Source organism: Polyodon spathula, chromosome 3, assembly GCF_017654505.1.
Source record: "Polyodon spathula isolate WHYD16114869_AA chromosome 3, ASM1765450v1, whole genome shotgun sequence".
NCBI lineage: Eukaryota > Metazoa > Chordata > Actinopteri > Acipenseriformes > Polyodontidae > Polyodon > Polyodon spathula.
The window spans coordinates 61,035,750-61,062,675 of record NC_054536.1 but is presented as its reverse complement, the minus strand read 5'-3'; the positions used below and the strand labels follow the sequence as shown (position 1 = coordinate 61,062,675).

At 36.9% G+C, this 26,926-nt stretch overlaps 1 protein-coding gene across 1 annotated transcript in view; it reads left to right on the top strand.

Moving 5' to 3' along the window:
• The window catches only part of LOC121313274 (CUB and sushi domain-containing protein 3), a 514,488-nt gene that overhangs the window by 338,267 nt on the left and 149,295 nt on the right, over positions 1–26,926 (top strand). Inside the window, exons 15-22 of the mRNA XM_041245642.1 lie at positions 4,779–4,973; positions 5,606–5,744; positions 6,636–6,823; positions 7,127–7,315; positions 9,054–9,170; positions 9,778–9,993; positions 11,029–11,217; positions 26,476–26,645. Coding sequence (XP_041101576.1) covers positions 4,779–4,973; positions 5,606–5,744; positions 6,636–6,823; positions 7,127–7,315; positions 9,054–9,170; positions 9,778–9,993; positions 11,029–11,217; positions 26,476–26,645 — 1,403 coding nt within the window. The remainder of the gene's footprint in view (positions 1–4,778; positions 4,974–5,605; positions 5,745–6,635; positions 6,824–7,126; positions 7,316–9,053; positions 9,171–9,777; positions 9,994–11,028; positions 11,218–26,475; positions 26,646–26,926) is intronic.

Genomic DNA, 26,926 nt, shown 5'->3' with positions numbered 1-26,926 from the left:
AAGTGCCCCAGTCCCTGCCGATGAGAAACATCCCCTGTGGCAGAGCAAAGCTCTGCCCTTTAAATTGGCAGAGATGGGGTTAACTTCCCCTACCTGCCTGGGTTTATTATGTTCAGGTGGCTGGGGTTGATTAGTTGATTAGGTTGATTAACGATCAATCAGCGCCCAGCCACCTGATATAAAAGGAGGCCTCTGCTTCTCATTTGGAGAGAGGGAGCTGAGGAAGCAGGTTGGTTTGTTTTTGGTTGTTTGGAAAGTTTGAATCCAGTGAAGGCATTGCCCAGCCTGGAAATTGTTATTTTTGTAAATTTTGCTTTTTGTCTTTCTTTGTGTTTAAATTGTTTTGTTTTGGCCCTTGTGCCCTTTCATTTTTGTGTTTATTTATAATAAAATAGTTATTTTTTTTTAACTGCAGTCTGTCTCTGGGCCTCTTTCCACTCGCCAGCCTGCCACATCCCCATAGCATGATGCTGCCACCAGCATGCTTCATAGTAGGGATGGTGTTCTTTGGGTGATGCACTGTATTGGGTTTGCGCCAAACATGATCTTTGCATTTAGGACAAAAAGTTGCGTTTTAGTTTCGTCAGACCACAAAACGTTTTGCCACATGGCTACAGAATCTGTGTGTTTTTTTTTGCATACTTCAAGCAGGACTCAAGGTGGTCTTTCTTGAGTAAAATACAGGCCAGATTTGTGGAGTGCTTGGGATATTGTTGTCACATGCACACTTTGACCGGTCTTGGCCATAAAAGCCTTGCAAAGTTGCCATTGGTCTCTTAGTAGCCTCTCTGTTCAGTTTCCTTCTTGCTAGGTCATCCAGTTTGGAGGGACAGTCTGATCTAGGCAGGGTCTTGGTGGTGCCATACACCTTCCACAGCTTAATAATCGTCTTGACCTTGGTCCAAGGGGTATTCAAGGCCTTTGATATTTTTTTATACCCATCCCCTGATCTGTGCTTTCAACAACTTTGTCCCGGAGTTCTTTTGAAAGCCCCTTGGTGCTCATGGTTGAGTCTTTGCTTTGAAATGCACTACCCAGCAGAGGGAACCTACAGGAACTGCTGAATTTATCCTGAAATCATGTGAATTACTACAATTTAATCACTTAACTTGGTGTGTGATTTTGAAGGCGATTGGTTACAGCTGGGGTAATTTAGGATTGCTATTACAAGGGGGGTGGACACTTCTCCAACTAAGCTATTTCAATTTTTATTTTTAATTCATTTTATACAAGTTTGTAGAATATTTTTTTTTACTTGGAAGTTGTGGGGTAGGGTGTGTAGATAAATGAAAAAAAAAAAACTTTTTAATACATTTTAATTCCAGGCTATAAGGTAACAAAAGGATACTTTCTATATATATATATATATATATATATATATATATATATATATATATATATATATATATATATACAGTTGTAGTCAAAAATTCACATACCCTGTTGGAAATTTCTAATTTATAAAGATTTCTCTTAAACAAAGAATTTTAGGAAAAATCTTTTGCAACAAAATGAGGCAAAGTTACAAATAAATGTCTACTATTATTTATTTCAGCAATTTTTTTGCAAAACTCCAAAATGTTAATTCAAAAGTATTCATATCCCGACAATGACAATGAAATTAAGAGCTAGTTGAGGCACCTTTAGCAATATAACCTCTTTTAAACAATTAGGACATTTGTCAGTGAGCTTTTGGCATGATTCTTTAGTGATTTTTGACCATTCTTCAATGAAAAAATTCCAGTTCAATCAAATTCCGTGGACTTCTCTTGTGCACAGTCGTCTTCAACTCATACTAAAGATTCTCAATCAGATTTACATCGGGACTTTGACTAGGCCATTACAGAAACTTGAACTTATTATTTTTTAACCATTCTGAAGTAGATTTTGATGTGTGTTTTGGGTTGTTGTTGTGTTGGAACGTCCAGTTGCTCTTTAATCCAGGTTTTGTAGCGAAGGGTTTTCAGATGATTGGCCAATATCTTTTGGTATGCTATGAAATCCATTTTACCATGTATTGGAACTAAACATACTGTGCCGTTAGAGGAAAAACAGCCCTGTAGAAGGTATTACCAATTCCATGCTTGACAGTAGGAATGGTGTTCTTTTCTTTCTATGCCTCACCAGACTTTCTCCAAACGTAATGACTATCTGCGTGATCAAATAGCTTGATTTTTGTTTCATCACTCCACAAAACCTTTGACCAGAACTCACATCCATCATTCAAATGAATTTTTGCAAACTTTAAGTGGTTGTCCTGCGACCATTGAAACCTTCGCCATGCAATACTCGACCTGTGGTTGAAATGGAAACCCCAGTACCACTTGCAACCAATTAACTTTGAATATATTTGCCAGTCAATCTCAGATTGTTATTAACCTTCCTCACAATTCTTCTACTTGTTCTTGGTGGAAGAAACTTCTTTCTTCCAGACCAAGGGAGCACTGTGACAGTACTATGAGTCTTGTACTTCTTGATAATAGAAACAGTAGTTCAAATTGGGTTACTCAAATGGTTGGAAATCTAGAATCCTTCTCCACCTTTATGGCAATAAATAATCTTCTTTACCATATTAACTTGTTGGTAATGACCACAATCATCCTATGTCTAACCCTTTTATACTCTCTAAGAATGTTCACCTACAATCCAGCATTTTTAGACTTTTCTAGAATTAGGTTCTGCACTATCATATTGAAATCTCTAGCACATTGTAGACAACACTATCATAGCATCAAAGGGTATGAATACTTTTGAATTAGCATTTTTGTAGTTTTCAAAATAAATGGCTGAAATAAATAACTGTAGAAATATATTTATTTTATTTCCTCATCCACAAAAGTAAAACTTTTGCTACAAAAGATTTTTTCCTAAAATTCTTTGTTTTCGATACATTTCTTGAAATTTTAAATATAAACTTCTTTACGTTTCTCTTCTCTTGTTTCTTCACATTTCACTTCCTTATACCCCTGCCTCTGATGATTGATCTCTGAATAAGCCTGCCTGAGATGTCTTTCAAAATGCAAATGCAGCACCCAGCACTGACTTGCGCTGCATCAAAATCACTTCACAACTAAATATTAATGACACCACGCCTCAAAAGTTGCTGACTTCATGTAAATCGGGCACATTATGAGCATTTGAAGTGCAAATGGATATAACATATTCTGATGTTGGAAGACAGTAACCTGCCGACTTCAGACATAACTTGTTTGTACTAGATTTCTAAAACTTATTTTCTTAGGCTTTCAAAACCTATTTTATTATACAGACTGGTTAATATTTATATGATTTGTTTAATATGCACTCAAATGTCTCCGTACATTATCAACTATCCAAAAAAGACCTGCTTTCTGTCTGGACAAGGGATAGGTAATTAATAACATTGTAAATGTAGTGTATCTACAAAGTGACATTTGTGTTAGATACTGTCATTAACAGGTTGTCAAAGGTGGTGTAATTGAACACCATTACAATGATATTAGTTGTGACACATGTCACATCAGTTTGTTTTTAAATAACTTATCCTGTTTCCAGCAGAGCTTCTCCTTCATACGGCATTCATCAGTTGATCCTCTTTGATTAAAAGTGAATTTAAGGCTGTTGTCTTGCGGTACACGCCAGGAGGTTAAGGCTAGATTATTTTACACCCTGTAGAGCTGCATGTGAATGATACTAAATAAACTCAGCTGCTGAGAAAGTGGTTGTAATATTGGGCTTTTAAGCAACAATGAGTCACATACACCACCGCAAACTAGTGTAATAAACCTCACAGATCATCTCAGCTAATCGGGTTCTGAGTAGACCAGTCATTGACCCATGCCCTCTGAAGCTAATGTTCTTTAAAATCTTAAAATATGCTTTACATGGTGACATTAAACAGTTTCAAGCAGCCTAAGTGACACAGTCCAAAATGAAAATGTTACCTTAACAAACATTGGTTTGCTTTTCAACAGCAGTAGTAATTTTCACCGTGTCATCGGTTATTAATTCCTAACTGGAACGTCTTTGAAGACTTGAAAAAGCTTTCAATGAGAAATCCATCCTACAAGTCAAATATTTCCATTTACTACCAATGAAGAACAACTGGGTGGGGTAAATGCTTACTGCAGTATACCATGGTAAAAGCATAGCAAAATAAAAAGCAACATAGCAAAGTAAAGCAACATAAAAACACAGTGAAATCACAGTGAAATCATGATAAAGCACAGGTAAACAAGGTAAACAACAAGCACATATGGCCAATCATTGTTCTACAAGTTAATGAGTAGATTTGTGGGGATTTGTTCTGTCACACCCCATTGACTATCTGCCCCACACATCAAAATGGTCTGAATTCACTCCTCTCTGCTTAAAGATTTTTTTTATTTTTTTTGGCGAGACAACCAATAGTTCTGCCCATGATGCCTGACTTATGGGACATCCTGTAGAATAATGTTTTTCTTGTTGATATTTTGTTAAACCAATTAATAAATAGCTTTTTTTTTTTTTTAAATAATGTTTCATAATTCATTTTTTTTATCATGCATTACTCCACAGCGAACTACTCTTCTCGAAGAACAACTTAAAGTATAGTTGTTGTTTGTTGCTAGAAAAACTACATAAATACAAATCATATATGTACTGATAGCTGTGCTGATTTAGCTAACAGTATCTGTTAAAAAAAAAAAAAAAAGTATTGTTCTGCTTCATAATTATGATTGTTCTGTTGTATTTTTAAAATGATGTGGTTATATTGTCAACTGTTTATGTCAACGTTTTTAAATTATTTTTCTTTCTAGCTTTTGGGCACAATGAATGTCCTGATCCTGGAATTCCAATTAATGCTCGCCGCTTTGGTGACAATTTTCAATTAGGTAGTTCTGTTTCTGTCATTTGTGAAGAAGGATTTATAAAAACCCAAGGAACTGAAACTATAACTTGTGTTATAAATGAAAGCAAAGTAATGTGGAGTGGGCCCATTCCAAGATGCGAAGGTAATTATGTTTCAATGAAGTCAGTAAAAATTGTAATAGACTATGAGCAGATAAGACATGCACCAATTTAGACGTTTCAGGAATTTAAACAGGACCTGTAATACGAGCTGGAGGCATCCTGTCACTTCGCATTTTTGGAAATGTCAATCATTTTTTAAGTTATTTACAGTTACTTGATTTTATGTTCTAAATAATGTTCTTCATGAAGATGTAATCTTCAGCCCTAAATTAGAGAAATGTAGAACATTTTACCAAGTGGTAGATGGGCATGTGTCACTCCAAAGGCAATAAGGTTTTTATATTCAAGGGTCAATGTATTTTAGAAATTATATATTCCTTTTGTTATAAAATCTTTACTGCTAATGTATAATACAGGTCAATTTCTGTGTGAATTTTGGAACAAATAATACATATGATGCAGTAATATCTCATTGTTTTGTTTTGTCTGAGTTACAATATCAAGGGGAGTGAATTAGTGAAGGGTTTGTAAAATCACCCATTTTTGTATTTTTAAATCCTGAAACATTAGGGTGCCCCTTAAAACGTAAAAGATATACTTAAAATGTGCTTAAGTGGACTTCATGAAATATTTAAAGTGCATATGCTAAACATACGGATTCTGTATTGTGCAGCACCTTGTGGGGGGCACTTCAATGCTCCCAGTGGTGTGATCCTCTCACCAGGCTGGCCCGGATATTACAAAGATTCCCTCAACTGTGAGTGGGTGATTGAAGCAGAAACAGGACGTTCCATTAAAGTAACATTTGACAGGTCTTAATGCTTATTATATTCTTCTTTTTTTTTTTTCTTTTTGCCAAACAGATGCTACAGTCTTATCTTACAGGTGTACTTTTGTGCAATATAGGGACCTGTTCACAGAGCTTTATTTTTTTTTTACATTTTTAATAAACTTGCAAACAGGAATCTTCTTGAGGCTGTTGTTAAAGAAACAATCTAAAAAGTTTCATTTAAAAAAAAAAAAAAAAGTAATATGTCAAAACAAACTATCAATATTTAAAACAGCAAGTTATGTGAATCAGACTCATAAAGGCTTATTGCAGAGACATACTGTACCATAGTAGAAAATGTTTTTTTTCACATTTCACCTAAACTCAGATATTTCTGCTCTTAACAGCCAGTTAACTCCCAGATTGCATTGAGTTTTTCAGTGTAGTGAATGACAGAAACGTGTGAGTGATCTCCAGTGTTACTTTCCAAGTTTCACTGTCTGATATTTTCAGTCAAACTCGCCTGTGTTGATCTATAAACACAAAACTAATGTGTGTAATAACCATATTTGTATTAAACAGTATTTATTTGGATTCATCATCAGTGTGTTAATTGAATACCAATTCATATTCTCCATACTTCCTAAAATGTTTATCTCCATGGATGTCTCGTTTAATTTGCAAACCTTTATCAGAGCTTTTGTTCTCTACCTTCAAAATTGGAAATACAAAAATGAAGCATAGTTTCAGCAGAGAGAATTGACTTCCATAATTTTGTTTTGAGGTGATGTTCTGCTAGTGTGTTGTAAGATATATTGGGAATTAAAGCAGAAATCAGTTACTGACTTATTTGAACATTATATGAATCGTGTCAATGAGCATAATGATGTTAAATATGATTTTTTTTGTCTATCTGGTTATTTATTTTCTGCAGATTTCAGACTGAACTGAATTATGATGTTTTAGAAATTCATGATGGACCAAATCTTCTGTCACCGCTTATTGGCTCCTATAATGGTACACAGGTCCCTCAGTTTCTGTTTACTAGCAGCAATCACCTTTATCTTCTCTTTACCACTGACAACAGTCGTTCTAACAGTGGGTTTAAGATTCAGTATCAAAGTAAGTAATGTCTCTAATGTTGTAACATGTCCATGATGTATGTGTATTTATATTATTTTACAGAGTTAACAACAGTTCCTTCATCTTAAATCATCTGCATTTACTACCAGGCCTCATAAGGGATCCTAATAAATTGATTGTTCACCAATTTACCAAGCCACTATTTATCCATTGACCCTTTCCTGCTGGTGTATACAGATGTACTGTTCTTATATTGTTGTTTTGTTTATATAATCTAGCAGGATTTTCTACTATGTCATATTATTTTAATGTAAAATGCTTAATGTAACTCTCTTTTGATAGGTGTTACAGTAGATACATATTCTTGTTTGGATCCTGGGATGCCAGTAAATGGACACCGATATGGACATGATTTCTCAATAGGATCAACTGTGTCATTTGGTTGTGACCCAGGATATAGGCTTAGCCATGAAGAGCCTCTTGTGTGTGAGAAAACCCACTGGTGGAGTCACCCTCTGCCTACTTGTGATGGTGAGGAACAATTATGAGATCTAAAGTAGTCCTCTGTGGGTCTTCCTACTTATTAAAATATTTTCTGATTCTGTCGAAGAGGTTTGAGTATGGCTTAGTCAGAAAAAAAAATCTACTACACTACCACTGTAAATTTAAAAAAGAATGCTACATATTGTATTTGAAGACAGGATAATTACCTATTCAGGGATACCATTGTATTTAATAAGCATGCAGTCTCATTGAAGTGAAAAAGGCAACAGATGTCTCACTCCCAAGCAGCACAAACCAGCAAGGGTGGCCAAATACTTTGGTTCCCACTGTATATAGAAATCCAGCCAAATATTAACAGACAACATGCCACAGCAATGTCATTATCGCTATTATACTTCAACTTTAAATATATTTACCTCAGAAATAATAATTATAGTCCATGGAAAGAGCAGGGCTTGAGTATCTCTTTGAATAGTTTTATCAATAAGCAATGTTTTTAGAACAAGTGTTGTTAGTTAACATATCATCTTTACCATTATTGGGTTATAACAGAACGTGAGGGAGGGGGGAGTGGGGGGCGCTGTTTACGGTTGCTGTATAATATCACAAAATGTAAAGATCCACCACTGGTTTTAGAATGTTAAAAACGAAAAGAAAAAATACAGTTTTAGCAACACTTGGGGATGTATAACTCTAGATTTATCAGAACCCTGCTACTTATTTTTCGGAACCCCGCTATTTACTTTTAAAGCTACAGAGTCATATAAAGGTGGTCTGGGCTGGTGGTTACATCAGTGTGCAAAGGTTATGGCTTCTGGAGCCCATGTACATATGTGAACCTATGATGTCTCTTTCACGGATGACTGAGTGTAAACAACCCACTTGTCCTCTCTCTCCTCCAAGAAATGCCATATGTTATACTGTCTGCAAATGCAACCTATAGAATATCATGTGCAATCTGGGATGCAGTTAACATAAATGTACTTTCTTTACTCAAATATAACCATGTAGAAGATCATCTTGAGGTTAATGCATGGAAGAAAATGTGGTCAAACCTAGAGTGGGTTCACTTTAATGTATCTTCGTTTGTATATATATATTTTCAGAAAGTCAGGCAATTCAATACAAACAACGTTGTTAAAAAAATAATTATGGTTTAAGCTTGAAGCCACAAGTCAGGAAATGCCTTAAAAAAATAATATATATTATTAAATTAACTACAGTGCTTTACCTTAAGTCATTTTAAAATAAATTATATTATATTATGACCCCCAACACACACGTGTGCTTACTAGTTCCAGCTATGCCCAAATGTTTTGCATCACCCTATAGAATGAACTAATTTTGCTTCATAAAGTCGAATGAAACATGCTCAATATTGTTGTGTTAACATATTGAATTACATACCGCTTTAAAGTTTTCCATATTCTTAACAAAAAACTGAACAATGTGACATTTTGAAATCTAACATGAAATACTGTACTGCTATTATGGCTTCCGGTAGACTAAAATCTAAAACCATTACCGGACGGTAAAATAACCAGCCCATGGTTTTATAAATCACATTTTAAATACTGCCCTGTAATTTTTTTTTTTTTTACTGGCTGGAAATTACATTTGGAATGTTTATTTATTTTTTATTTATATGTGGGCCATGGTGTCTACAACTCTGTGGCATAGATAGCATATACATTTCAGGATGTGTTTTTTTTTTTTTTTTTTTTTCATAACGTGTTGTAATTTGTATTTCCTGGTTTATTCCCAGCATTATGTGGTGGTGACGTCCGAGGACCTGGTGGTACAATTTTGTCCCCTGGCTACCCTGAGTTTTATCCAAACTCATTGAATTGTACTTGGGCTGTGGAAGTTAGCCATGGTAAAGGTAAAAAAAAATAAAATTAAAAAAATAACCTTACTGTATTTTCCCACGCCAACAACCCCTTGTATTGGGCATCATGCTTTCTGTCAAGCATTGCTATCCTTGTAGTCACACCAATTGAGCATGATCTCTGTTCATCCTGTTGTACCATAGCGTGCGCCTATTGATCTGTAATATGGATAAGGAATAGCTTAACTTAACAACCCCAGCCTTTCCACTGAGGTTAGAGGAGAATACTTACTTAAATGCAACCAATCTGAATACTGTCCATACTAGTATTTGTTCCGAGCTTGCATGCGTTAGGATTGTTCCTATAGTTCACATCTGATTCAGGATTTATTGAAATACAAAGAGTTTCCAAGTGGGAGGTAAGGGTGAGTCCCAGTCTAAATGTCTTGGCTCCACAGCATGGTTAAGTGGATAAAAAATACAAAAAAAAACCCTCCATTTCTTACAACTGTATAATGCGACTTACATTTTGAAAATTGTCTTCACCTCGTAATCTATTTATGCAGAATGTTTTAATTTCCATATACTATGCCGTTCTGGAACTCAATTTCGATGCAGATCATTAATATGATCACAAACCTAATTTTAGCTTTCTTAATAGGAGTGCAATTCACCTTCCACACCTTTCATTTGGAGGATCATCATGACTACTTACTAATCACAGAAAATGGCAGCTTTACTCAGCCACTGGCACGGCTGACTGGCTCTGAACTCCCTGCAGCAATCAATGCTGGTCTCTATGGAAATTTCAAGGCTCAGTTACGCTTTATTTCAGATTTTTCAATATCATATGAAGGATTTAACATTACCTTTTCTGGTAAGAACATTAAACAGGCTTTCTGTGCGGTGTGTAAATGTCAACTCATTAGTTTTGTTTAAATTTTAAAAAATATTTTACAAACAACAAAAGATGTTTATGGTTTAAGAGCAAGTAATCATAAATGCATGATAAAAGATGCAAAGTTTGAACAACTATATATATAACATGGATATATGATATATACTATATATATAATATATATATATAGTTATGTTATTATTTCTTACCCAATATTTGATATATACTATATGATGATTATAGTGGGTCTTTTCACACTTTTCACGTTCGTTGCCCCTTGAAGATAGACCCAGGACACTGAATTGTTGTCTTGATTTAGGGCACTGACGGCGCCACTTTAATAACACAAAATTAAACAAAACAAACAAAAACCTAACTCCGTTTTGGAGCTCTGACTATACACCAACAGGAACCTAACTAACAAGCAGGACGGCTAAGCCGTTTACCTTCTACACAAACACAATACATAACCAAAGGTTTTCACACAACACCTTACTCGGCATACGACTGCTCACGCACGCACGCCCACATGACCACACGCCCGCACGCACGCCCACATGACCACACGCCCGCCCGCCCGCACGCACGCACGCACGCACGCACGCACGCAGTCAGGCTCTTCTCTCAGCAGCAGCCCTGATCAGTCTGGCTGCCTCTCTTAAATACCCTGCACCTGGCTACAATTTACAATTAGCACCAGGTGCAGGGGATTATCTAAACAATAAAACAATTAGCCCGCTCACCCAATGCTCAAGTGCATTCCCACATGTTTTTAGCAGGGAAGGATTTTAACCCCCTCCCTGCTATCTTACATATATATATATATATATATATATATATATATATATATATATATATATATATATATATATATGATCTGACGATAGTCAAGAGTAAATACAAAAGGTTCTAATATGCTTTTCAAGGCCAGATAACGTTTTCAGTTTCTTGAGCTTTACCATCCCAAAGTAATTATTTTTTTTATTTTGTGTTGCTTTTCCAATCTGTTCTTAGAGTACAATCTTGAACCCTGTGAAGAGCCTGGTTTTCCAAAATTTGGCAGACGGATTGGCTATAACTTTGGCATCGGGGACACATTAACATTTTCTTGCAATTCCGGATACAGACTTGAAGGTTCATCTGAGATTATCTGCCTTGGAGGAGGCCGCCGCATGTGGAGCGCACCTCTGCCCAGGTGTGTGGGTACGTTGTCAGCCGTTTTCATTTGCTTGTACGTGTAGTTTGTCTTTGGAGCTGTAAACATGCAGAGTACTCAGTTCTTACAAGTATTGGTTATGATTTATGGCAAGTAATAATAATACACAAGTAAAAAGATTTAAAACTTCTAATCATTTTTTTACTGAACATTTGCTTCTACAAGTGCAAAATATTCCCTATAATTTGGCTGTAGAGACTACAAATTAGTACTCCCATGGTGCATGCTGCATGCTGACCAGATGGCTGACTTCCCGCGGTTCGGGTAGGCACCGCTGCATTAGCTGCTCCTCAGTGCACATGGCATGTGGCTCGTGCTCAGATGCCCTCTGCCTATAGCTCGTGCTCCACTCTGCTGTAGGCTGCACGCAGTCCAGGCTAGACGCTCGTGTCCAGTTACTGTAATAGAACCTGTGTGAAACAGCTCTCTCTCTCTCTCTCTCTCTCTCTCTCTCTCTCTCTCTCTCTCTCTCTCCTGCAAATTATTGCTGAAGCCGACTTGCCACTTCCCTGGAATCCGCTTCTGTGAATTCAGCTAAATACACTGCACAGCTGTGCTACTTTTAATCTTTTTCTTTTCAATAGCCTACATCACTTTGCAATTGTAGTCTGCTTTTCTAACCTTACAGTGCTGACTGTTTTGCATTTTATCCTCTGCTATTGCAGCTAAAAAAACAAAAACTGTTGAGTTGACTCCACTGGATTGTCTCAGCCCGCTCTCTCAGTGCACTTAATTCAGTTCATCTGTGTTGCCATGGTGACTGTTCTATTTACCCTCACAGCTTTGCTGCTGTATGTGTGTTTTTTTTTCTATTACTGCCAGTAAGTTTAAAAAAAAAAAAAAAAAAAAAGAGAAGGGTGATTCCTCCACTGGGACCCAGATCTGCTGCGCCCTGCTGTTGAGTTTCATCCGCTGGCTGTTTTCAGCCTGCGTACTCGGCGCATTTTGGCAAAAAAAAAAAAAAAAAAACAATATATATATATATATATATATATATATATATATATATATATATATATATATATATTTTTTTTTTTTTTTTTTTTTACAGCTCACCTGCCTGTTGTGGTGACTGTTTCTCCCCACAGCTGAACTGCTGTGTGTGTGGGCCTGTTTTTTTTTCCTATTACTGCCTTTGCAGTTAAAAAAAAAATAAAAAAAAAAAAAAAAGCAGTACACTTTTACTTCCTGTCTAACATGCCGCAGCTCCTTGAGCCTGTGCTCAACTCCAGTGTACACTACACACTGCCCCGCTGTGTGACTGCATGCGGTCCAGAACCAGGCTATTACCGTGTTGCACTCTGGTGCAGGACTGTGTGCTTCCCAGTATTGCTCTCCTGATTGCCTACCGCAGCCAGTCAAGCCTGAGTATCCACCCCATTGTATGCTATGCAGTACCCTGGGTTGTGTTGACCATACGCAGTTAAGGCTAGGCTCCTGATGGTGCCCTCAGTGCCTCAGAGCCACGGTGCACATGAGTGAAAGTGTAAAGGATGGGGGTAATTAACAGCCATCGAGTGGTGATGACAGATGCCCCCAGCTTAGGTTGGGATGCATTCTGGGCCGGCAGAGGAGTTTGTGGGTCCTGGTCATGCCGTTGGATATCCCTGCATATAAATGCGCTGGAGTTGCGAGCGGTTCATCACTCTTGTACGCATTCCTGCCAATACCATTGCTCCCATCTTTCATAGAGAAAGTACATAGAGAAGAGGTGACAGTTCTCATGGAGGCCCCAAGATGGCTCAGGAGAATCTGGTTTTCAAACCTTTGCCAGCTGCTGCAAGGCCAGCCCTTGGAGATTCCACTGCACCTGCACTCTCTCCTCAGACAGGCAAGAGGCACCCTCTGGCACTCAGAACTGGGCAGACTCCATTTATGGATCTGGCCCCTGAACAGGACCGTCTGTCTACCTTAGGGCTCTCAGACGCAGTCGTCAGTATACTGCATAAAGCTAGGGACTCCTCCACAAGGTTGTTATATGCCTACAAATGGAGGTATTTTCAAAATTGCTGTAGGATCAGAGGTCATGACCCCATCTATTGGCCTATTGCAATTATTTACAGTCTTTTTGTTTGTTTGTTTGTTTGTTTGTTTTTTCAAAGTGTAGTTGTCGTCAGTGGTTTTTTACCCTGGTTTTCTCCCCAATTTGGAATGCCCAGTTGTTACTTTTATCCCGGTTCACTGCTGCAACCCCCTTGCAACTCAAGAAATGGAGGCTGGACCACGACAACACAGATCTGATGGCTGCACTGCAGAACCACAGGCGTCCTGTTGGCCACAGAGGTCGCTGGTGTGCAGTGAACTGTGGATTCCCCTACGATCTCCAGGCTATAGGGCGCATCCTATATTCCACGTTGAGCACCTTTACTTGACTCAGTTCCCCATGTGCTCATTTTCTGCCATTTTCTAAAGGGTGCTCATGGTTACGTATTGAAGGCTCTCACAAAGGCCCCGTTTGAATCTATACATTAATAGAGTTGAAATATCGCTCTATGAAGGCAGCCTTTTTGTTAGCTATCACCTTTGCTAAGCGGGTCAGTGAGCTACAGGCTCTGTCAGTGCACAGCTCCTGTATACGTGTTTGGGGTGATGAAAACGGGGTGTCGTTACGCACAAACCCCGCTTTCCTCCCTAAGGTGGTTACAACTTTCCACTTGAATCAGTCAGTGGAGCTAGAGGCTGTAGTGAAAAAATTAAGCTGACAAATGTTTTTTGATTCAAAAACACTTGATATACAAGAAAGGTATACCTCCAATACAATCACATCTGCACGAGTTTCAAACTGACTTTGGACAAGGCCTCAGTACAGCTCAGTGCATATGTTTGTATCAGAAAGCACAGATATCCATCGAGTCAGTTCAAAAGAGATGAAAAGACTAACAAACTTTTACAAGATTTGATATTTATACTTTTGTAAACAATTGTTGACTCCCCTTCAACCCGACTGGTTTCTGTCCAATAATCAAGGTAGACGTTCTCTCATCACACACAGCGAGCCTGCCATATGCTTCCTCTGTAGGAAAGGGGGCGGTTCTCTCTGACCTTATGGTCTGTCACGTGCTACTTTGAGCAGGGTGCATCCATTTTGTCCTGTCTCAGGGTCAGCCCTGTGTAATGTGAGAATTCTCAGCTTGGACAACACTGCATTAAAATGTAATGTAAAAGCATATTAAAGCAACTTAATTAGTAAGCACATTAAAACGACTATAAACCAACACATCCACACAGTTTAAACATAATGATTAAAAACAACTTAACTATAAAATACACACACATACACATAATGTAAAACTTATAATTAATAGCATAATTAATACCTCATATAGAAAGCAATTACTACAAGGCTTTCCATCCCCCTTAGTTTTTTTCGGAGGAGGATCGGAGATTAAATGCCCTCTGCCCTGTTCGGGCATTGAGAGGCTATGTAGATAGGATGAGATCAATGCATCGGTCTGACCAGCTCTTCGTCTGTCATGGTGAAAGGACCCTGGGTCAAGCCTTTTCAAAGCAATGACTGTTTCACTGGATAGTGGACACATTTTCGGCTGCATATACTAGTGGAGGCTTACTCCCTCCTGGGCGGTTGGCCGGACACTCTACCAGAGGAGTGGGTACGTCATGGGCCCTCTTTAAAGGAGCCTCATTGACTGATATTTGTATTGCGGCTAGCTGGGCTACTCCGCATACATTCATCAGGTTCTACCGACTTAATGTGGTAGATCTCATTAAATGCCTTTATTAGGCACAAGGGTCCTTGAGGTTGCACGCATGCACTGCTAATTTTATTAAAGTTTCGAGTCTTCCCTTGTTTGCTGTGTCCACTAACGCTCCTTTACGACGGCTTTGATATACTTTCCCAAAAGTATTGTTGTTGGTCGTCTTCGAATTGAAAGGGAATGTCAGGTTACAGATGTAACCCTGGTTTCCTGAAAGAGAAGACGGCCAACAAGCCTTGCAAGGTCGCATCACTCATATTTGTGGGTTCAATGCAAAAGATGTGAGCTCTGCAGAGTGACTACTTATTATAATAATAAAAAAGCAGAAATGATTAAGACTATTCGGGTATTCATATCCCCAAAGTATTGTTGTTGGTCATAATCTCTTTCAGGGAACCAGGGTTACATCTATAAACCTAACATTTTGTGTTTCATAATTTGAATCAGATCAGGCAGCTGGTGGCTTTGTTTGACAAAGCAGATCTTTTTTTGCCTTGCATTTAAAAAGGTTACTCTATAGGCAATTATCCCCACTATATGGATAACTAAAGATATTCTGTGTGATACTTAGCCACACATGTGTTGATAAAGTTTTAAAATGAATGGGACTGACAAAATTGTTCAATCAAAAACATGACCATTCTTGCTCAAAAGTGTCTAAAAATGAAGAATTGTGATCTGCTAAGACATAAATAATAATGTAACGGTGATGCAACATTTTTTTGGAAAACCAACTATATAATGTAGAATTAGCGCTTGGGATGGTATTCACCAGTCCTATACTGAGTATCAGCACTTCGAGTTCCAAAGATCTGGGTTTTTCAACTGCATTCCATTCAATTTATTTGTCAAGATGCTGCTAGGTTGCCATGGACACGTTAATTGGTGTCTTTCATAAAGAAATACAACTATCGTATATGTGTGTTTCCTACACCAGTGGGTTTTCAGAAACCAAAGGCATGAAGACCATATTTTATTGCAGAATAGATTAGTTTTAAAAAAGGTCATTGTTAGTTATGTCTCTTCTCACTATGTAAGCACATATATGTAAGTGGAGTGTGGTCTGTTTTACAGGGACAATTATAAGGATAAATATGGTAAATGGTATTGGTAAATCACCACCTCTACATCAATTCCAAGCCCTGACAGATTTAAAAAAAAATATATAAAAAATATGTGCAAAACAGCAAAGAGAATGATAGTGTTTTTGAAGCCAACAGTCCATTTGTTTTGCAAAAGCTTTACCGATCACTAATTTATTATAATAATTTTACCAAGAGGTAAAGCATCATTTCTAGTGTCCAGGGAGACAGCCGGCTCCAAGCCAGCACTTAAAAGATGGATATTCACCAGGTTAAAAAATGGGATAATGATAAACTATTACAAATTACTAAGAATATTATTAAGTACATCCAGGAGCGTCAGCATATTGAGATGGGGGATGACATATGCAGGTTGTAAATTCTGATAGCAGTCTTGCCAGATTCATTACTTTCTTTGGCTATTGCTAGAGCTGAAGGATTAAATCTTAACCCTTTAACTGTCACGAGATATCAGAAGAAAAAAAAAAATCACTACAGATTCTGATTGCTGGCCTCAAAAATGACAACATTTGACATAAAACGAGTTTGTTTGATACAAATTAAATATAAACTGATTAAGTGTTGAAAAAATAGCATGTTAAGCTATCAAACAATCAGAATTCTGTTATGTACTGTACATGGAAGGATCTCATGTAGTCACAGTAGTCATTTATTTCTTCTGGTGGTACTCCACAAAGTATTGTTGCTTATTGTTCAGACACAGGAAAAGCTTTCCATCACCACACTTTGAGCACTTCCGGTGGGACACACCCTTTGGGCACAAGTTGCAATGGCCGCGCTAGTCACCGAAACTGGCCAGTGACCACGATTATCATATCACACTTCAGGTCTTGACTTTGGGACTCTAGGATTTTGGCGGCACTTCTTTTCCGGCTTTCTTAGGCTTGGTGAAGTTGATAGCCGACCAACTCTGGGTGGAGCTTTGTTGACTGCTTTCAGTGTCTGGGCAACTGACAGTCGAAACCTTTTGAGTGGCTGTGGCTTTTCCTTCAGAAGGCCTATATACGTGTTAACTTCACTATAATGAACCCCCATGGGACTTGGGGAAATGCTAGTTATATCAGGGTGTTCACGATAATAGTGTTTGGTATTTTTCTGTATCAAAATAATGACAAAACGGCAAATTTTAATTGAATATCAATATGTAGTAATTTTCTGAAGATTCCTTTACATTGATTGACATTTAAATAGTATTTTGACAAGGTACTCGTGTCACATGTGTGGGTAACAGCATTGCAAGACAGAGAGACAAGGGAGTTGGAGTTAAAATGCCTGCACAGGCAGTGGATTTATTCAACACAAAACAGAAAGTAAACAAATGGGCCATGTGACACTACCAACAATGGTAACGCACAGAGGACACATACAGAAGACAGGCAGACAGCAAGTCTCAATCGAGCGCCCGTCTGTAAACAATCATTTGATTAAAAATAACAACTCCAAAATGCACACGAATATACCTGTTTCCACATTTAAATTACATGAACACTGCAGGTATGTTTAAAAGAAAACGGTAAAGAAATGAAAAAGGAAAGAATGTACTCTTACATGCTGAATACAGTAATTACATGTGCTTTCTCTTGAAAAAACCGTCCAGCGTAGATTGCTCCTCACACCTGTTGCCTGGTTGCAGTTTGTGTGAAGATCACGGACAGGCAATGCTTCATTCGTCATGCATGGTTCATACTACAATAGGTCATCTTTGAATTAGTCAACCATGGTGAGATGAGATGAGATGGGTTTTTTTACTGATTACTTCAGCCTTTATGAAACCTACTTGGTTTTACCACAAATCAGCCACTGAACCACACGTTTGAGCAATTTTTTTTTTTTTTTTTTAAATTGTATGGTTTTGGTTTTTTTTTTTTTTTTTTTTTTATATATATTTGCCTTTTATTAGTATCTGTCTCTTCTTTGTGATGTCTAAAAAAAAAAATAAATAAATAAACTAATTGTCCCTTACCTACAAAAAGATTTTCAAAGAACCATGTAAATAAGAGTTATTTTTACATATCTACTTTTCCTGAAATCAGACATAAAGTGCAGTGACATTTAGTGGCAATACAAGGAATATATACACCCCGCTGGTAGAGATGACCAGTTCTGTGAGTGCAAAATCCTGCATTTTTTTTTAAGTGAAAGTATGCTCAACCGCCCGGTTAAGCGGCCCGTTGATTAATGTTATATGTATATATTTCTGTATACAGGGAGTCAGAAGAAAAAAGTTAACTTGCCATATGTACCACACATGTGTATCTGGTAGTGGCCCTTGCATGACTGATTAAAAATGTCTTATGCAAATGACATCCCTGACATGTATTCTGCAATATATGACTGCTACAATGAGACTACACTGACAGTGGGCTGATAGTAAGAATTTAATTGTTGCTCACTTTGTTGGCAGGTCATTCTTTATCCACTAACTGTATACATAACTAAATATGACTGAATGCAGAAAAACATAGAAAGGATGATGAGCTAACATAGTAGTCAAAATCGCATCAGCATGAGGCATCATCAATCTGTTAACAAATCTGTGGGGTGCTCATACAACAGGATATCATGTCAGGGCACCAATCCACAAAGCTCTTGTGGCACCAGAAAATGCATGTCTGTGTGTCTAATGGTGTAAAGAGCATAAAACTGTGGTGTGGCCAGATCATGAAATAGCTGTGTTTAGTGCAGCAGAACTCAAGGTTTTAGGGTGACCAGCTCTTACTATATGTATAGATCATGGCCAAATGTTTTGAATAGCTTGAGGCAGATTTTCATCTCACTGATCTGTTCAGTCACCATATCTGAATGATTCTGTAGAATAGATTTGCTTCAGATTTCCTTCCCAAAATGGATTTGTGGTGGTCATTTCTGAGTGCATTGCTAGAAAGCAAGTAAAATATAGTGTTGTGTGATGCACTGTTGTTACAGATATTGAACCCTATCAGTGAGATGAGGATAAAAGCTCTATAGCCACGAATGCAGATGAGCCTAGCAAACTAAACATAACTGTTTTGTTTGTATGGATTTAAGTTACTGTGTGAAAATGTACAATGTAATTTAGTGAACAGTTTGTAATATTATGTAATATCACGCTCTAAAGTGAGTAGTGCAGGACTCAAGGTTGTATACTTGTTCACATAATCTAATCTTAAGCTGAGGAACATCAGCTGCATCAGTTTTGAATTCCCATTCTCCACATTCTCAATGTGTGCCTCTTTATTGAGCCATGGTTAAGTATGACTTGATTCCAGACATGGTAGTGCTTTCTTAGTGGAGCATTTTGTACACCTATAATTAAGTTCACACAACAAGCACTTTCCATGTTAACCCTACACAGCATGGAGATAGAAGAACTTGGGTTTATATGTAGAGTAGGATGAATGTTATGCAAAGTCAGTGACACTCAGGAGTAGCAATACTTAGACTCTGTTTTATATGCATATTTGCAATCTTGGCCAAGAAATTTATATTTCAAGAATAAATGGCAACAAAAACAACAAATTATTTTTGCAACAGGAACTTACAAGAACTATCCCTATATAGATTGTATCTGTTACATTAAATACAAGTAATCTATAGAAAAATCCAACCAGAGATTATGTTTTGATGTTTATTTATATACCCTGTGGGTGATTTAACCCTCTGGTTTTGACACTAGCAACTTCCAAAACTGAGCAGAAGGAAAATTCAAACCAGTTAAAAGGCTAACTTGAATTATTAGGAGCCTTAGAGCTAGCTTAGATTAGTGGTAGTCAAAAAGCATATCAGGGATGCCTATAATGTTTGATATGTGGCCTTGAAGTATAATAAAGCTGTAATTTCTATTGGAAATTATGGCTGTCTAGTCCAATATGTCAACAAGCCCATTCTGCATCTATTTCAAATTCAGAATAACTGGACCAGTAATGTCTATTTATAGAAACCCTGACCTTAAGGAACTGTGTGAAGATGACTGAATTCCCCCTGCCAGGTGCTGTTTGAAGTTCCTTGAAGCCATACAATATGTATCAAGTTATTTATGCCAAAATGCAATTAGTCCTGTTTTTTGTGAAAATAAAATAAAGCAAAATCCATTTTACAAAACAAATAGCAAACAGCTTGGAATGGAAATATGAGGACATTTCAACATTTCTTCTTTCCTTTCACAAAATTGGTACAAATTGCATTCTGGCATAAAGATTTTTATAAATTTGACCCTGTATGTAGTTTTCATTTTTTCTTTAAGAAGATTTAACTACAGTATACTTGATTATGGGGTTATGATATATGCTGGAAGGTTTGCACCCTATTCCACTAAATGAAATAGTCCTTATGTAAGTAAGTTGTATGGTTCTTGTCACCATTCCAAATGATGTACCCATCAGCATTTCTTATGTTTTGCCAGAACCATTAAAGTAGCCACCATGATTAAATCAACTGTGTCCAGTCAAGATTTGCCTTTCATCCTCAGTTCTCAAGTGAGAGAAAATTACTTTGGACAGGAGTGGTGCTTAGGGAAACAGTGAAAAGGGGGTGCTTTCAGAAATTCAAATACCTCCCCTTGCAGATTGAATCATATGCACCTCTTGTGTTTCATGGATCAGCATGAATTACTTCAAACTCAAATTACTGTGTGTGCCTGTTAAATTCAAGAAAGATGGAGCAAGTGCTGTCAGGTTTTGATGGGACTGCTTCCCACCCCACTCATTGAGTTGCAGTAATTTAAATGAATTTAGACCCCAGGGTCATAAACAATTTTCTATAGAGAACTCTTTAGAAAGGATGCTAGTGAAAAGGTGCTTGTGAGATCACAAATCCAAAGTATGCCAACATACATCATGAAGGCTTAGGACATATTGTCAATTTACTAAATGGCAGTATTTAACTGATGTGATTTACTTATATATTATACTAAAATGTGTCATAACATCTAATTTTGAAGAGTGAACCACTCTTAAGAACATTTTATATACCACATCACATCTGTTTTGGTAGTGTTATCCCATGGTAGATAGTATATCTATGACTGATACAATAATAAGACTATCAGGCTAGCAACCAATTCATTTAAAGAGCAATTTGGTATTGCAGTGAAATATTAAGAGTCATGTTTATCAATGTATTATTCTTGTTGTGAAGCCTGTTTCCCTGCAACCCTCTGCAAATACAGAAATACATCAGTAGGAAATAATAGATCTAACTAATGTAATATTTTGTATGTGTTGCTGGTAGACAATGGTTACCCTCTGGTGCACCAAAAGTACTTGGATAGTAGACATGATTATTAGAGATTCTTTGATGCCACGGGGGTGCTTTAGTAAAGTCACCAGGATGTGTAGTACAGGAGCCAGATTCAGAACCTAGGCATTTTAAAGAGTTTGGGTTTATCAGAAGATATATTTGCATATGTGCTATCAATAGAAAGATTATCATCTCTTGAATAATATTTGACCAAATGTATTCTTGAATAATGTGGCCATTACTAAAAAAATACAAAAAAAATCATATTTTGAGAATGATTCCAAAACTATGTCATGAAGAAACATAAACTAAAGTCCTACCCTCTAAATCAAGGTCACTGCACTATGGAGTGACCTCCCCGCTGACATCAAGAAATGCCAGTCAGTTGATTGGTTTAAAAAAGGTCTTAAACTTCTCTGTTCGGTCTCGCATTAGGTTAAGGCCTTTGAGAAGCTTTTATAGCCAAATCTAGTTTTTGTGTTTAGGTCCTGATTTTATGATTGGTTTGTTTATTTTTCTTTTATTTATTGTATTTTTTTATTTTTTTAACTGTGTAAAGTGCCTTGATGTGCAGGTCTGCACATGATAAGGCGATATATATAAAACTAGGTTGTTGTTGTTTTTGTCATCACGCTGAGTGTCCATCCGCTGTACAAAAACAAAATATACTACGAAACAAAGATGCTTCCCTAGCACCTGACAGTATCCACTTTGTCAGATGCCTTACATTTGCAAAAAGTGCATAATGTTTCAGAGTTTAGTCTCTGATCTTCAAATGTATGCATTTCTTCCAGTTCAGTCTTTTGAGCATTTAACAGATCATGTTTGCCCTCCTTACTGCACCAATACCAGTACTGAGTTTGATCAGGGGATTTACATGTTCAACTTCATCACTATCACAGGCAAATTAATTAACTATGTGATTACCTAGGGTATCAAAAATGCACCGGACATCATCCTCACCTCTCTGGAGGCATGCTTTATTAAAGTCTTTATGATGCCCTAGTGTATCATCTTCAAAACCGCACATACATTTCAGTGCTGTCTTTTGTTCAGAAACCAGCAAACAAGTGTTTTCACAGATGATTTTAAGGGATTTTGCAGCCTTGTGGTTCTTGATAGATATGCAGTAGCTGAAGCATATTTTCCAGTGAGGGCTATGGCTTCTTATTCTTAAAAGTCAACATACACATTTTTTCCTGGTCCTTCAGACTTAAACTTTGCCAAATTTTTGCCATAACATTGTTTCGCGTACTGACATATATGCACGCACAGCATGTTTATAAGCCTTGCCCCTTATTGTAGCTGCCAGTGTGCCGGACTCTTACAGATGAGGTGACACTAGAACAGAGATTCTCAAACTATGGAACTATTTGATTGTTTGATTATTTTTTGTGAAAAATAAAGCAAAGAAAAAAGAATATTTAAAATAAATTATCTTGCCAAGTGGCATTCCTTAACAACCATGACATATCAAACTTCTTTCCCTGCACAATTACTCTAATTATAAACTAAAAGACAAAATTATCAGCAGGACATATAGGGAGAAACAGTTTACATCGTTTTGTAACAATGGAAAAGAAACGCATCCCACGCGGAGGGTCCAGCAAAATGCAGAAGCCAAAAATATGATAACGTTTATTTAAAACTGTGATTTAGGCCTCAGTATGTTGTACTTAAGAAATTTCTGGTAAATGACAGAATGTGGCCCTGTACTCGAGGCCATCATGTGGAAACAAACATCAAAAACCTGAATAAGTTAACATGAAAGCTACTGAGGCTGCTTACCATTTCTTTGGCAGAGTCCAGAGAGATGGTGGGAAACTTCACACAGTTGTTGTTACATGCAAAAATTTGTGAATGAGCCATTTTTGTGTCTAAGCCTTGAGCATCATCATAAGATGCACTATGACCCAAGAGGTTAAGCATAGTCAACACTCTTTTGGAACCTGCTACGTGTCGAATTACAAGTCCAACACTGATGTGTTTGGGCATTCTTGCCTTTCCTTGTAAACCTTGTAGACCTTTACTTTGCAGAATAGAAACACGTAGGTTCTGGGATTCATTGTAGGAATTTGCTTCCTCAGATTCCACAGTGTGTACCGTCGACTGTGCTTCAACACAATCCACACTATCTTGGAGATTTCTAATTAGCTGACTGGCTTTCTTAACTACATTAACTGATATGGTTGGCAAGGACTAACTGAAATGAAGATCTGTCAGATTTTTCTGAAAGTAAATCTGTTCCCCATAGTCAGGATTTTCAAAATAAGCCAGCCACTGGTGCAATCCACCACCTATATTTGTGCCTGTTATTTTATTAAAAAATATTACGATTATTTTCAGGTATTATCATTCAGTCCATTTTTGGTCATATTTTGGTACTGTAAGGCAATATATAGTACATAATAGCTATACATATGCACCAAAAAACCACATGTATTCATTTTGTTGTGATATTGTAAAAATATGTACCCAGGTGCTTGTCAGAGATATTGAGGGTTTGTGTATAGAGCCGACTGTATGCCTTTCAAATGTATATAATTATAGTGCTGAGAAAAAGTTTGTGAACCCCTTAGGATTTTCACATATTTCAAACCTAAAATGTTATTAGATCTTAATCTAAGTCCTAATAATAGGTAAAGATAACCCGATTAAACAAATGACACAAAAACATGATACCCTTTCAACATTTATTTATCCACAAATGATCCAACATTCAATATCCATGTGTGAAAAAGTATGTGAACCTTTAGATTCAGTAACTGGTGGCACCCCCTTGAGCAGCAGTGACTTCAATTAAGTGTTTTCTGTACTGTTGGTCAGTCTCTCACATCGGTTTTGAGGAATTTTGACCAATTCCTCCTTACAGAACTGCTTCAACTCTGTGACGTTTGAGGGCTTGCTTGCATGGACAAGCTCGCTTTAGGTCCTGCCACAACATTTCGATGGGATCTAGGTCTGGACTTTAATTAGGTTATTCTGAAACGCGGAATTTCAATGGTGTGCCTCCAAGTTTCAGCAGATAAACTGTGTGGTTAAAATAAAAAAAAAAACAGGCTTGTAACCAGGAGGTCCCCGGTTACACCTCCTTGTGCTCTGTCTTTTGGGTGAGACATTGCTGTAAGTGACTCTGCAGCTGATGCATAGTTCACACACCCTAGTCTCATATCTTGCAAAGCACTTTGTGATGGTGGTCCACTGTGAAATATGGTAATATTTATAGACATTGAGAAAGTGTATGATGGGTATAGAAAAATGGATTGTTGTATAAATGATATAAAAAGGGATTGAAAGGAAACATGTTTTGGTGAGATAGGTAAAAGACAGAACTTAGGGTTAAAGTACAACTTCTAGAATATTTCCGATTTAGAATGGAGTGCCACAAGGTAGTGTAATAAGCCCAATTTTATTTAATGTAATGATAAATGATGTAATAGAGGAAATAATTGGAAATGGAAGTAAGATGGATCTTTTTGCTGATTATGGGGTAATATGGGCGAGAAGTAAAAAAAATGGGAGGTAGTAAAAGATAAACTACAGGAGACTGGATAAAATAGAGTTATGGGCGAAAAAGTGGGGATTTAAAATTTCATTTAAGAAAATTGAAAGCATGCTTTTTTCTAAACAAATGAAAATAAAGAAATTTAAATATAACATATGGACAACATATAATTAAAGACATGGGTGAGGCCAGATAGTTGGGGGGTTATATATATATATATATATATATATATATATATATATATATATAATTACGTTGTATGAGCGTCACATGCGTCAGTCTGCAGCACTCAGTATTCCCAGGTGGTCTCCCATCCAAGTACTAACCAAGCCCAAAATTGCTTTGCTTAAGCATTGCATGGTAAGTTCGATTTGAAGAGCTTTTTGCCGTCAGAGACGTTGCCCAGTAGCTCTTCTTGACCCCCATTATAACAGATAAGTGTAAAGGAAGATTCCATTTGTTGAGAGCAATGGGGAGTATATCAAAAGAGTCTTTTAATGCTATATAAAAGGTACAATAAGAAGTGTAATAGATTATGGAAGCCAAGTTACAGCGGCAGCAATTAAGAGTCAATTAGTGTTTATAAGCAATTCCGGCACAGGCATTAAGAATATGTGCACGAACAATGTGATCATCACCAATTGAGGCTTTGCAAGTAATGACAGGAGAGATGCCACTAAGATTAAGGTATTGGAATAAGATTAAATCTTTTATTTAAGAACATCTAGTGAGGGGAGTATTGGGACACATTGGTATCATGAATATAAAAAGGGAAAATAGGGAAAAAGCTGGTGGAACATTCGCATTCCATGTGACAAAATTGGGCAAGAGTTTAAGATTGAGGAAATAAAGAATGGAGAATACAGATAAAATATTGATGCTAAATGGATGTTTAAAAACTGAAAAGTATGTAAACTGTTAACAACAATAATTAGCAGGAAAATGAATAAAATGGAAACCAAGATAAAAAGGACAGGAATATGTTAAATAAGGAAGAGGTGATATACACAGATGGATCAAAAAAACTTAAATCTGGGAAAAACCATTTGAATCCCTTTTTTCCAAAACCCCAATGCGCCACAATGAGATCCATTCCCTCTACTACCTTGTAAGTGCCACATACCTTAAAACTGATTGAAAACCCTGATAGTGATTCTGAAGTATGTCTAAATCGTTTGTTAGAAAAGATGATGGGTTGACAATGCAGTGGTGACTGAAACCATACTAAAAAAAAAAAAAGAATACATTAGTTCAGATAACTAATGTTTATTACCCACACCAAGTTGTTCATTTTTATTCTACAATCCAGATTTGCAAGTTGTTAGAGAAAGCGATCATATTGTTGTAATTCCTGACTGAAAATCAATTTTCCCTTAATTAGTTTTATGCCCCTGGCAAAACAATTAATGCATTGATTTCTCTTGTGCTACAAAAAATTAAGCTTGACAGCTGGGTTTCATGTAGCTGATATGAAACTCAACGATCAAGTTATAAACTGATTTTTATTATCATTATGTAGTGTCAAGCTTAAATCTTGGTTGAAAATATTTTATAGATTTACATACTGGTATCTATCTATCTGTCTGTCTGTCTGTCTGTCTGTCTGTCTATACGTACAGTAGACTAAATAGTACACACATTTACAAGACTTTATATATGTGCCAACTTACTTGTTTTCCAAAATCCTTTTCTTTTGACATGCAGCTGAATGTGGAGCATCGGTAATCAACAATGAAGGCATTCTGCTGTCACCCAACTATCCTCTGAACTATGAAAACAATCATGAATGCATCTACAGCATTCAAGTGCAAGCAGGGAAAGGCATCAACATTTCTGCCAGGACTTTTCACTTAGCACAAGGAGATATTTTGAAGGTATGATTTCTGTGGAGTAAAATAAATAAATACATAAACAACACCACTTGGATATGAAAGTACCCCTTGCATAATGTTTAAAATGATAATTTTGATATTGATATTTGATATTTTTCAAATAAAGTTAGCTTAAAATAAAGGGTTACACTGACTATAAGGGCCCTGGGTCTTAATAGCTTAATATTTTTTGCAGATAAGGGTTTAATTGTTGAAATAATATTACATGCCTTTTTATAGAATAATAATGTTTTTATATTTACCACTGCAGCATTGTAAGGTGG